Source organism: Chlamydomonas reinhardtii, chromosome 10, assembly GCF_000002595.2.
Source record: "Chlamydomonas reinhardtii strain CC-503 cw92 mt+ chromosome 10, whole genome shotgun sequence".
Lineage (NCBI taxonomy): Eukaryota > Viridiplantae > Chlorophyta > Chlorophyceae > Chlamydomonadales > Chlamydomonadaceae > Chlamydomonas > Chlamydomonas reinhardtii.
Genome location: NC_057013.1, coordinates 3,506,759 through 3,518,644, shown reverse-complemented (window position 1 = coordinate 3,518,644; position 11,886 = coordinate 3,506,759). Strand labels below are relative to the sequence as shown.

The 11,886-nt window shown below is 61.7% G+C and overlaps 2 protein-coding genes across 2 annotated transcripts in view; one reads left to right on the top strand and one right to left on the bottom strand.

Moving 5' to 3' along the window:
* CHLRE_10g445153v5 (uncharacterized protein) overlaps positions 1–948 on the top strand; it is a 2,086-nt gene extending 1,138 nt beyond the window's left edge. The window contains exon 2 of the mRNA XM_043066861.1: positions 1–948. This exon is cut by the window's left edge and continues 500 nt beyond it. The gene's annotated coding sequence lies outside the window, so the exon portion shown is untranslated.
* A 3,793-nt stretch (positions 949–4,741) lies between these two features.
* On the bottom strand, positions 4,742–11,812 carry CHLRE_10g445150v5 (uncharacterized protein). Its single transcript, XM_043066859.1, has 13 exons — positions 11,639–11,812; positions 11,117–11,513; positions 10,857–10,952; positions 10,469–10,553; positions 10,061–10,263; positions 9,680–9,759; positions 9,256–9,380; positions 8,781–8,866; positions 8,467–8,639; positions 7,595–8,162; positions 7,203–7,380; positions 6,814–7,052; positions 4,742–6,581 (listed from the first exon to the last, which is right to left on the bottom strand). Exons 2-13 carry the CDS (start codon positions 11,339–11,341, stop codon positions 6,372–6,374), a joined length of 2,268 nt encoding a protein of 755 aa, XP_042920256.1. The 5' UTR covers positions 11,342–11,513; positions 11,639–11,812; the 3' UTR covers positions 4,742–6,371.
* Between the last annotated feature and the right edge of the window lie 74 nt (positions 11,813–11,886).

Genomic DNA, 11,886 nt, shown 5'->3' with positions numbered 1-11,886 from the left:
ATGTAGGTTTAATGTAGATATATCAATGTAGGTTTGATGTAGTGTGCATGAGCGTATGAACTTGTCAACGATCGAGGAGCAGGTGGCCTCAGGTGCGGCTAGATGGATCCCGGAGGACGACGCAGTATTGGGTGGTGTGCAGTGTGCTTTATTGGGTGTGAGGCTTCCAAACGGTTCCTGGAAAGATGCTAAACTTTCCTGTGAAAGGGCTTCATATGCCTGAAAGGGCTTCACTTGCCCGTAGGGACTTCATGCCCCGTGAGTGTGCGGCAAAGCCGAAGGGAGGACGCAAGGGGGGCAAGGTGGAGGAGGAGGTGTACGATGGGGGTGAAAGTGGCACAAGTAGGAAGGAAAGTGGCAGCGACTGAGCTACCGAGCGAGGTGACTGGCGTGGCATGGATTGGGTACGGCTGGCTACCGGACATTGGTGCACTACCTTACCGGACAATGCTTGAAACCCACCGGACAATGCTTGAAACCTACCGGACAATGCTTGAAATCTACCGGACAATCATGCACCACCCTACCGGACATTGGTGCGCGACCTTACCGGACAATGCCTGAAAGCTACCGGACTCTACTTTACCGGACAAATTGTCCCGTTATTAAATCGCATTGTCCGGTAACCGATTAGCCTGAATGTCCGGTAACAGATGACCGTATTGTCCGGTAAGATTAGGGGTGGGTTTTCCCAGAGTGTAGGCGGCGTCCATACGCGGGCTGCTTTGCCAAGTTATGATGATTACGAGTGCTATTCATATATCCAGAGGTGTTTGGGGGGCTGGGGGTAGGAGCGGTATGCACCAGAAGGGCATGACGGCCCTGGAAGCGCACGCAGGGCACTGCCCGGGCACCGTGCCACGGCCCGACCTGGCACGCGTTTATGGCGGTGCTGGCGAGCGCTGTGAGAAATTAGATATACAGTTATATGTGTAATCCATATGTCGCAGTGGGTGAGCTGCATTTGGTCAGGCCTCAGGAGTTGTTTTTGCAATTCTCGCGCGGCCGGCCCGGTCGCGAGCCGCAAGGGGTGAGTCTAAAAGTCGCCAGTTTCGCGGCGTCGGTTCGTCCATTTGCCTATCATGATCAGCATATAGTTGGTCCCAGGTGACCTCACAGAAGCTGCCTTGAAGTGGGGGTAGCCCGAATCCTAACGAAATGCGGACCCGGCAAACATCTCCACATGCCCACCCAGGCGCAAGGTATGGCCCCCGTGCACTGCCAGGGAGCTCCTAGCACGCCTATATGGACACATGTCCGAAAGAACCAGGGCTGGGCATTTTTGCAGCCGCCGCGCGGACGCTGGGCCCGTCCGTGATCCCTGCGCGTGTGGGGTGGCCGGGCGCCCGGACACCGTGCGGCCCGGCCGTGTCGATTCCTGGCGGCCCAAGCGCCGTTGTAGCATGGAATCTAGGCTGCCCCAGTACTGCGAGCAGGTCAGGCACAGCGCACAGGCTCCAGGGCGCGGAAGCAGCCCATACCGCACCGCAGGAGCCGCCCGCCGTCAGGGCCCCCCATCCACACGAAGCACGCATACCTCCGCATGCGCCCTGTCCACTCCACCCCTCCGCGCATCCCCACATGGCCTGCCAGGCTCTGGGTACTACCTGAAGTGGGACGGCGCCCCTTCATCCATTCCCACGCCCGGGCCGCGATTAGGGATGCACTGCGTTTGTGCTGTGCGTGGGCGGCGGCGGGTGACGAACGGCACGGGTGGGTGCGTGTCGGCGGCTGCTGGCTGCCCAGAGCCGACTGCATCGCCATCCGAGGACTCGGCACTAGCCATCCACGCCATTGTGGCATGCGCGGTCAGCCCGGGCAGCCCCTGCCGGCTCCGGGCGCAGCGCGTGGCCTTGCACGCATCCCTGGGCTGGGTGCCGCCTAGGCGGCGTCCATACGCGGGCTGCTTTGCCAAGTTATGATGATTACGAGTGCTATTCATATATCCAGAGGTGTTTGGGGGGCTGGGGGTAGGAGCGGTATGCACCAGAAGGGCATGACGGCCCTGGAAGCGCACGCAGGGCACTGCCCGGGCACCGTGCCACGGCCCGACCTGGCACGCGTTTATGGCGGTGCTGGCGAGCGCTGTGAGAAATTAGATATACAGTTATATGTGTAATCCATATGTCGCAGTGGGTGAGCTGCATTTGGTCAGGCCTCAGGAGTTGTTTTTGCAATTCTCGCGCGGCCGGCCCGGTCGCGAGCCGCAAGGGGTGAGTCTAAAAGTCGCCAGTTTCGCGGCGTCGGTTCGTCCATTTGCCTATCATGATCAGCATATAGTTGGTCCCAGGTGACCTCACAGAAGCTGCCTTGAAGTGGGGGTAGCCCGAATCCTAACGAAATGCGGACCCGGCAAACATCTCCACATGCCCACCCAGGCGCAAGGTATGGCCCCCGTGCACTGCCAGGGAGCTCCTAGCACGCCTATATGGACACATGTCCGAAAGAACCAGGGCTGGGCATTTTTGCAGCCGCCGCGCGGACGCTGGGCCCGTCCGTGATCCCTGCGCGTGTGGGGTGGCCGGGCGCCCGGACACCGTGCGGCCCGGCCGTGTCGATTCCTGGCGGCCCAAGCGCCGTTGTAGCATGGAATCTAGGCTGCCCCAGTACTGCGAGCAGGTCAGGCACAGCGCACAGGCTCCAGGGCGCGGAAGCAGCCCATACCGCACCGCAGGAGCCGCCCGCCGCCGTCAGGGCCCCCCATCCACACGAAGCACGCATACCTCCGCATGCGCCCTGTCCACTCCACCCCTCCGCGCATCCCCACATGGCCTGCCAGGCTCTGGGTACTACCTGAAGTGGGACGGCGCCCCTTCATCCATTCCCACGCCCGGGCCGCGATTAGGGATGCACTGCGTTTGTGCTGTGCGTGGGCGGCGGCGGGTGACGAACGGCACGGGTGGGTGCGTGTCGGCGGCTGCTGGCTGCCCAGAGCCGACTGCATCGCCATCCGAGGACTCGGCACTAGCCATCCACGCCATTGTGGCATGCGCGGTCAGCCCGGGCAGCCCCTGCCGGCTCCGGGCGCAGCGCGTGGCCTTGCACGCATCCCTGGGCTGGGTGCCGCCTAGGCGGCGTCCATACGCGGGCTGCTTTGCCAAGTTATGATGATTACGAGTGCTATTCATATATCCAGAGGTGTTTGGGGGGCTGGGGGTAGGAGCGGTATGCACCAGAAGGGCATGACGGCCCTGGAAGCGCACGCAGGGCACTGCCCGGGCACCGTGCCACGGCCCGACCTGGCACGCGTTTATGGCGGTGCTGGCGAGCGCTGTGAGAAATTAGATATACAGTTATATGTGTAATCCATATGTCGCAGTGGGTGAGCTGCATTTGGTCAGGCCTCAGGAGTTGTTTTTGCAATTCTCGCGCGGCCGGCCCGGTCGCGAGCCGCAAGGGGTGAGTCTAAAAGTCGCCAGTTTCGCGGCGTCGGTTCGTCCATTTGCCTATCATGATCAGCATATAGTTGGTCCCAGGTGACCTCACAGAAGCTGCCTTGAAGTGGGGGTAGCCCGAATCCTAACGAAATGCGGACCCGGCAAACATCTCCACATGCCCACCCAGGCGCAAGGTATGGCCCCCGTGCACTGCCAGGGAGCTCCTAGCACGCCTATATGGACACATGTCCGAAAGAACCAGGGCTGGGCATTTTTGCAGCCGCCGCGCGGACGCTGGGCCCGTCCGTGATCCCTGCGCGTGTGGGGTGGCCGGGCGCCCGGACACCGTGCGGCCCGGCCGTGTCGATTCCTGGCGGCCCAAGCGCCGTTGTAGCATGGAATCTAGGCTGCCCCAGTACTGCGAGCAGGGCAGGCACAGCGCACAGGCTCCAGGGCGCGGAAGCAGCCCATACCGCACCGCAGGAGCCGCCCGCCGTCAGGGCCCCCCATCCACACGAAGCACGCATACCTCCGCATGCGCCCTGTCCACTCCACCCCTCCGCGCATCCCCACATGGCCTGCCAGGCTCTGGGTACTACCTGAAGTGGGACGGCGCCCCTTCAACCAATCCCACGCCGCCCGGGCCGTGACTGGGGATGCACTGCGTTTGTGCTGTGCGTGGGCGGCGGCGGGTGACGAACGGAGGCACCCTAGCTCCCACAGCACCCCACGAAGCACCGCCAATAAAAGCGAGAGCCCCAGCAATAAAAACCCGAGCCACCCCGCTGCCCTCAGCAAAGCACCCCACAGGACACCCCTCCGAAGCAAATTACCAGGCGAAAGAAACCTGGGTAGCGCAAACAAAACCCCTACCGCTACGCAGTACCCCGGCTTGCCCCTCCCCCCTCAGGCGCCCCGCCCGCGGTGCAAGAGAGGGGAGGGGGGGCGCAGTCACCAGCCCAAGCCAATGAGGGGTGGTGCAGGGGGTATGTACAGCGATTCTCTAGGAAGACCAACGCATTGGCACATCCATGATCTCGCATTCAGTAGTTATGTAGTTATGGTATTAGCGCTGATCTGATCAGCACGGCGCGCCTATCGCGGGGGGGGGGGGGGGGGCGGGACACGGCGGGCGGAAGGGGGGCGAGAGTGGCGTGAGGATCGGGGCACAGCCGTGGGACTCGCGGGAGTATGCGACTGGCTGCTCCGCTGCGGGCCATGAGCATAGTACCAGCCATTATCGCGCATGAAGAATGAGACGCGCCTATCAGATCAGTGGGGCGCTGTATTTTGCGCGAGCATTTAAGTGTCGGAGGGCCGGATCCTATGACGCCTCTGATTCCGTCGTCTACCGCCGGGCGCCTGCTCGTTAAATTTTACAAATAACTTAACATACACTGCGCTTGAACTCTAACACTGCATCGGTACTTGTGCGTTACACCAATTCACTCGTTTCATTTCACTCGTTTTTGCAAAGTTATGCGTCGCCACAAATACAGTGAGCAGCTTCTTAAATTTAACAAGCATTTTGGCTGGAGCAACGGAGCCTGCCAGGTGCACTTTCCCGGTTACTGGCATAACCGGGAGGGCCCCCCGCGGCGAGCTCGATGCGACCGCAATGGCTATTGCCCCTCCCCCTTCGGGGGGAAGGGGCAAGCCAACCAGGCAAGAGCCGGCACACCGCAAACCGCCAAAAAAGCGAAACAAGAGTAAGGAAACACTGAACGAAGAAAGCCTGACTTGCAAGACAGAGCGAGAACGGGCGCACCACCACACAGCATCCTACCAGAAGCAAGACACTCGGACAGGCCCCTGCCAGCACCCAAGCCAAACGACACGACAGCAGGAGAGTTCTCCACAGGGCCCAAACACAGCGACAGGCCCACAAACCCAGCACCCATAGACTGCTTTGGACTAGAACAAGAGACAGCCCCAACTAGCTCCTAGCCTGCGAGACGAGGCCCAGTCCACGACGGCACACGCTATTCAGCACCTAAACCTCACGTAGCTTCGGCACTGGTACCAGGCGAGTTCTCCACAGAGTCAGAAGCAACCTTACGCCCGCAGCCCGCTAGCCAAGACCACCCACCCCTAAGCCACAAAGTCACTCTCTCGCCCACGCTCTGCCTACTACCCTCAACAGCGCTCCTCAGAGACCCACGGTCACAGGGCCCGCCTCCTGAATGCCCCTCTAGCGTATCCGCCTGCTGAACAGGCCCCGGCGCCCCGCAGCCGCTGGTGCTGCAGCTGTATTAGCGCCGTGCATCCACGTGACAAGTACCGCGGCCGAAATGTCGGGCGCCGTTTGTAGGTACGGGCCTGGCCCCAGCCCAAGTACCTGCGGCATGGGCGCCACCGTCGCTCACGCCGCGGCACCTACGTGGCCGCCACGCCGAACGGCCCCGGCCGCAGCCGAAGGCTCGGCCGCCTGCTGTAGGATCGGCAGTGGGCTGTGTGGACCGCCGCCGGAGCTGGTCGCGTCCGCAGCCGCAGGTGCCTCTGACGCCGCCGCCGGAGTACCGTATCACCATGTCTCCACGTGTCGGGTGCCGCGGCGGCCGAAGAAGGCTCGGCCGCCTGCTGTTAGTGCTGTAGCTGGCTCAGCTGCCTGCCGCCAGAGTGGTTCGCATCCCCAGCCACAGGCACCCCAGTTACACTTCAGCATGTAAGCCAGAACGTGAATGTCGCTGTCCTCCCGCCTCAACGTCCCGCTCCTGGTCAGCACTCACGTGAACAACGGCTATGCAAAGCTGACTGAACACTGCATACAGTAGCTGCCTTAGCTGTGATACGTTCAAGTGACGTTGTAAAGTCGCGACAACAAAGAGCGCCGTCATCAGAGCTTTCGGAGTTAGTTGTCGTCCAAGCGAAGAGAGGTGTCCCCGGCTGCATCAAGAACCTACCACACTATTGAGGTCGAGAGGTGCCAAATAGGCTCCACGCCTCATCGTGCTGAGCGCTGTAGCGCCAGCGGTACCAGCAGCACCAGTACCTCTACTGCCTTAACGTCACACGCAAGTCACGCGCCAGCAGCACTGCCATGTTTGCGCTGCCGCTGTGTGCGGCCTCAGACCCCACCAGCGCGTCAAACACGGATACCAGACAGGCCACGTCGGCAGCGGCATATGCCAACTGTGATTCGGACAGCGGTCGAGCGGCCCAGTCACTCCGCTGCTGCTCCTTGTCCAGCGGCTTGCCCAGCACCTGCACAGGCAGTGAGGGCCGGTATGACAATGGCTCGCCAAAACGACCAGACGAAAAGACTGGATCGGCATTCCTCAACCTCTGCAAGTGGGTGCACCTCACGCCCTCCGAACCTCTGTTTTAATGCCGACATTACAGGAAAGGCAAAGCCACATACAGACAGCAAGCAAGCAAGCGGCAAGCCACCACAACTCCACCTCTGACCATGCACACATGTAATACGTCGCCTCACCATGTTCACGAGGCGGGTTAAACTGATTTGGGGAGTCCGCAAGAGGTCGGGCCGCAGGGCGCGGGCCAGCGTCACCAGGTCCACACACATGCATGGCACGACTACTGCCCCAGCCGTGTTTCCACCACCACTACTGCTATCAGGGCTGGAGCTGGAGCGTCTGACCGACGATGCTGCTGGCACCGAGGGCGGCTGGAAGCAGGGCAAGTGCGGGTAGGACTCCTGCAGCCGGTCCAGGTCTGCGAAGTGTGCAGGCAAGGCAGAAGCACTCTGGACAGGTGCGGTGGCGGTGGCCGCAAATGCAGAAAGGACTCGCCTCCGTCCCCCGTGCGTCAAGGGGGCGCGTGTGGACATGCATAGCTGCTTCTGGCTGCGATCAAGCAACTCACCGCTTTGCAGCTGGAAGCCCACCACCACCACCCGCGGTGAGCAGAGCACCGCAGACAGGAAGTCGCTCACCGCCGCCCTCCCTCCTCCACGCTTGCCATCATCGGCGGCCGCCGCAGGGCTGTCTGGACGCAGCAGTTGCAGCAGGTCTACGATGTAAATGCGGTCGCGTGTGCCCACCTACGTGTGCGGGCCAGTCGGCAGGATGAGCGGGGCGGGCCGGGCAAGGCAGCAATCGGTGAAGGGCAGCGAAGAGGTTGCGTGGACGTGAGAAGAAGACGCCGTGCGAAGGCCGAGGGAGGAAGGCGGAAGGAGGACAACGTACTTCTCCGGGTGTTAAAGGACCGCTGCCATATAGCTGTGAAAGCCATGCTCGTCTGGCTGCCTTGCTTACCTGCAGGATGGAGACTGGGGTCTTCGGCTGGTTCCGTTCGAACGGTGCCCACTCGCAGTCGATTGCAACAACCTGCCATGGCTTACATGCCGCCGCCGCCGCCAGCCCGATCTCCACCTCTAACCCCCCAAGCACCTCCCGCTGCATGGCATGCACCTGCTCCGCCGTGACCACTAGCTGTACACCGCCCGGCGGCAGCCGCATCTGCCACGTGTCCGGTGCAGGATCTGACCCTGAGGCACGTCCCGCTGCTGGCTCAAGTACGCGCCCGTCCTGCTGCTCATCAGCAGCTCTCTCGGCCCAATCACGCGCTGTCTGCTGCCCCTGCAGATGTGACCGTCCCAGCGGCGCCGTCTGTGACCTGGGCACCACCGCCTCATTGCCGGCCTCAGGCTCCTCACTGCCCTCCGCCTCCGGATCCCGCCCGCCGAGACCCGCCGATGATCCTGCTGAGGCGGTGGCGCCTGTTGCAGCCGCGGCCTGCTGCAGCTCCAGCAGCTCACGGGCCGAGGCGGGGGAGCCCAGGCCTGTGCGCTTGGCGGCCCGCAGCGCCTTACTCAGGTGGTCTCTGCACAGCAGCGCACACAGCGGCGTGCGCAGTACGGTAGTCAGGATAAAGAAAGAGGACCAAAGCCAGCGCCATGCACAAGTGTGCGTTTTAGAGAGCACAAGGGAAGGACGAAGTACGCAGGACTATGTATGCGATACGGTGCGACGCTGACAACTGTATATGCGCAAACGTGAATGGGCCGGCAATGCAGAACCTAACCCAGCAGGGCCGGTATGCCCCGTCAACGTTACAGCATTACGGATGCGTAATAACGTGCACCAACGAGCGCCCAAACATGATTGCCCGCCCCTCATGTGATCACCTGCTCTTGTGCAGGATGGCCACGGAACTGCATACCACGTCCACCACGTCCGCACGCAGCTGCCGGCCGCCGCCGGTGCTAGCGCCAGCGCCAGCAGGTGCAGACGACGGCGGGTTCTTTGCCAGATGTGGCTGCACGCGGCCCGTAATGGCAAGAACGCTGCCGACCTTAATCTGCATCGTACGTGGAGCGACAAGCCGCCAGTTGTAAAACCACAAATGTGAATGGGCCCCAAAGCCAGATGCGAACGAGCATACCACGCGGAGACGCGTTCTTAGCTTGCAGCAGGTAGATAGGTGCTGCCGTGCACGCACCTGGTCTAGCAACGCCTGTGCCTGCTCGCGGCCCAGAGCCCGCTCCAGGGTTTTGCCCATGATGAGCTGCACCTCCACCGGCGCACCTGCGGGAGGAGTGGGGTGGAGCAGGGGCAGCATATGTGCTGTTCAATAACCAAGTACTATTATGCCTACGGTAGCTAGGCCAACAAACACAATGAGGCGCCACAAACGTATGCGTCTCCTGTTGTTGCCTGTGTTGCTTGACGCCGTATGCACCCCAACGCTGCGCGGCTCTGTACGTGCTGATTGCTGCATGGGCCCAACCAGCGTAAGAAGCGTCGTACCAGCGACAGTCGTGCATAGATCGGTCTAAGGAGAAAGAAGCCCCAGGCATAACGGGCAATTGAGGCAACCCTGGCAGCGTATGCGAGCTGCAGCCACCTGATGAAACACACACACAAAGCCCACCCAACTGCCCAAATTTGGGTTTGGGTTTGTACCTCCCGCCCACCTGTGTCGGGGTCCTGCCACAGGCGGCGCAGGTACACGGCCTGGCCGTCCGCCAGGGCCAGTCCGTCCAGCTCACCGCCCTGTTCCGGGATGACGTTGGAGAACTGGAGCAGCTTGGCAATCCGCCTTGGGGTTGGAGGGCAATGTGGCAGAAGTAGGGCGGAAGGGGGGTTGTAAATACCAGCCCAAACTAAACCAACCCGAGCCAAATTGCATATAGCTCGGGGCGGAAGGAGGGGGTGTTGCAGGTCAGGCGGTTCAGCACGTGTCTATCTCGCTCCACAAACAAAAACAAACAAAGCACCAAACCCAGCCGCCGTCCGAGCAGTGAATATCAATGAGCTGCGTGCGTTGATGACGCGCCCAGCATGCGCAAGCAAGCAAATTCGCATAGCAGCGAGCACCGAATGCTGCTGTGGCCTCACCTCCGGGTCGCGACCACACACACCAGGCTGACCAGCTCGCTGCCGCGCGGCCACGGCAGCGGCAGCCTTGCCCCAGCCGCCTGCGAGCAGGAATGCATTTGGGCATGCCACCGCCGTACAGCAGGGGGTAGTTTAAGATTACGAAGATAGACCAGGACACGGAAACGGAAACGCTGGGCTGGTTTTCGGCAGCAGCATCCGTTGACAAGTACCGTTGTTGGGGCTTCAACCCACTGCCGGCGGGCGCGCTCGCGCTTGTTTCCCTTACACCCGCACACCCGCACACCCGCACACACACACATACACACACACACACACACACACACACACACACACACACACACACACACACACACACACACACACGCACGCGGAACCTGCCTGCATGACGTCTTCCTCGGACGGCTCTGCAGGGGCGGGCGCCGCCGCCGTCACGGTGACGTCCGCCACACTGGCGCGGCAGTACCGCAGCAGCTCCGCCGCCCCCACCTCCACCTCCATGTCCGGGTCGCCACCGCCGCCGTACAGCCGAGTCATGCGTGTCACGGCAAGGTCCACCCATGTCGGGATTTCACGCGCGTGTCCTGTCGCACCAGACGGCGAGAACAACGGCGTGGCGTGGCGGTAGCAGGTTAGTGCGGTATGCAGATGCCGGCGTTGCACATGAAGCATACAGAGCCCCGACCTGCTAGCTGGGAGTCTGGGATTCATTTAGAGGTCGGTGGACAGCAGGCGTGTCACCGACGCCAGCCAGTGCACAGGCAAGCGAGGCCGCAGCCGCTCCCTCACCGAAGGGCGGCACGGTGCCCACAGTGAAGCCGGTGTGGCACAGCACCTCCTCCGGCCGGGCCAGCCGCACTCGCCGCCGTGCCAGCTGCGGACGTGCAAACAGCGTACACATGCGGGTCATTCGCAAGTTGTCCCGAGTACTTGACCATGAGACTCGAGGAGAACTCCATGGAAACCGTAGTCACACACACACACACACACACACACACACACACACACACACACACACACACACACACACACACACACACACACACACACGAGAGAGAGAGAGAGAGAGAGAGAGAGACACATAGAGCGGGTCTTCGTGTCGTCCCTCGTCAGCAGCATCTCTCCGTCCTCGGCATGCAGTCCCCCCCCCCCATGGCCCCGCCCTCTATGTGCGCACATTGAGGAGGTCTGCGATCTTCCGCTCATCCACACGGTCCTGCAGCAGCACCACAGCCACTAGCGGTGCATCTCCCGCCATCAAAACGATAGATTTCTGTGTTGGGGAGGGGGGAACAAAGAAAGGAGCAAGGGATTACCGTACTGAGTTCATGGCACGGCGCTGCAGGGCCGCAAGCCCCTTGGATCACCCAAACTATTCCTGTGTGACCAGGCCTTTGCCTGACCGCACATCTGCCGCCACCAACGCCCGCATCTCACCACAATTGCGGACCCGGGGGGCAAGGCTGCAGGGTCCACCTCGGGAAGCACCGTCGCAGCAAGCCCGTGGTCGCGGATATATGCTATGAGGCTTGCGGAGGTCTGACGTTGGGTTGCCGGCCCGCTATCATCCACACTCGCAAAGCTGCCCGTGGTGCCCGTGGTGGGCGTGATGGTGGGTGGCCCGAGCTTGCCGCTGCTGCTAAGAGGAGAGTCCGTTGGCATCGTCATGACGGATTGCCCGACACCCCTGCCCGGCAGCGCGGCGGCAACGCAGCGGGATCGTGCGCTACGCAGTATGATGGGCGGTGTGGGGGGCTGCAACGGCCCTTTGCATCGTCTGAGACTGTAAGCCAGCAACGACGCCATGGCAGAGCAACTGCTAGATGAGAGCAACCTGCGGGCATTATACAGCAGTCAACCACCTGGGTGTGGGGGCGACCTGCCACGCCACACGCCGTCTGGACGCCGCGACAGGCCGCGAGCGTGCAAACCTTCCAGCAAACCCCACCCCGGACCCACCTGATTTATCATTGGGTATGCTACTAGAGAGCGCGTATGTTGGCGTAAAACAGATGTGCCACGCCGTGCACTTGCGACCTAGACTTCACTTTGCGCGTGTTGCACCCAGTGCAACCCAATGCGTGCTGACAGAACTGAAGTAGAGTACTACAGTTTAACAGTGTGGCTGACAGGTATGCAAAATTGGCCAAGGCCTTGCATGAACCTGGTGAACTTGAGGTGCATGATCTCGACTCGCTCACTGTCTG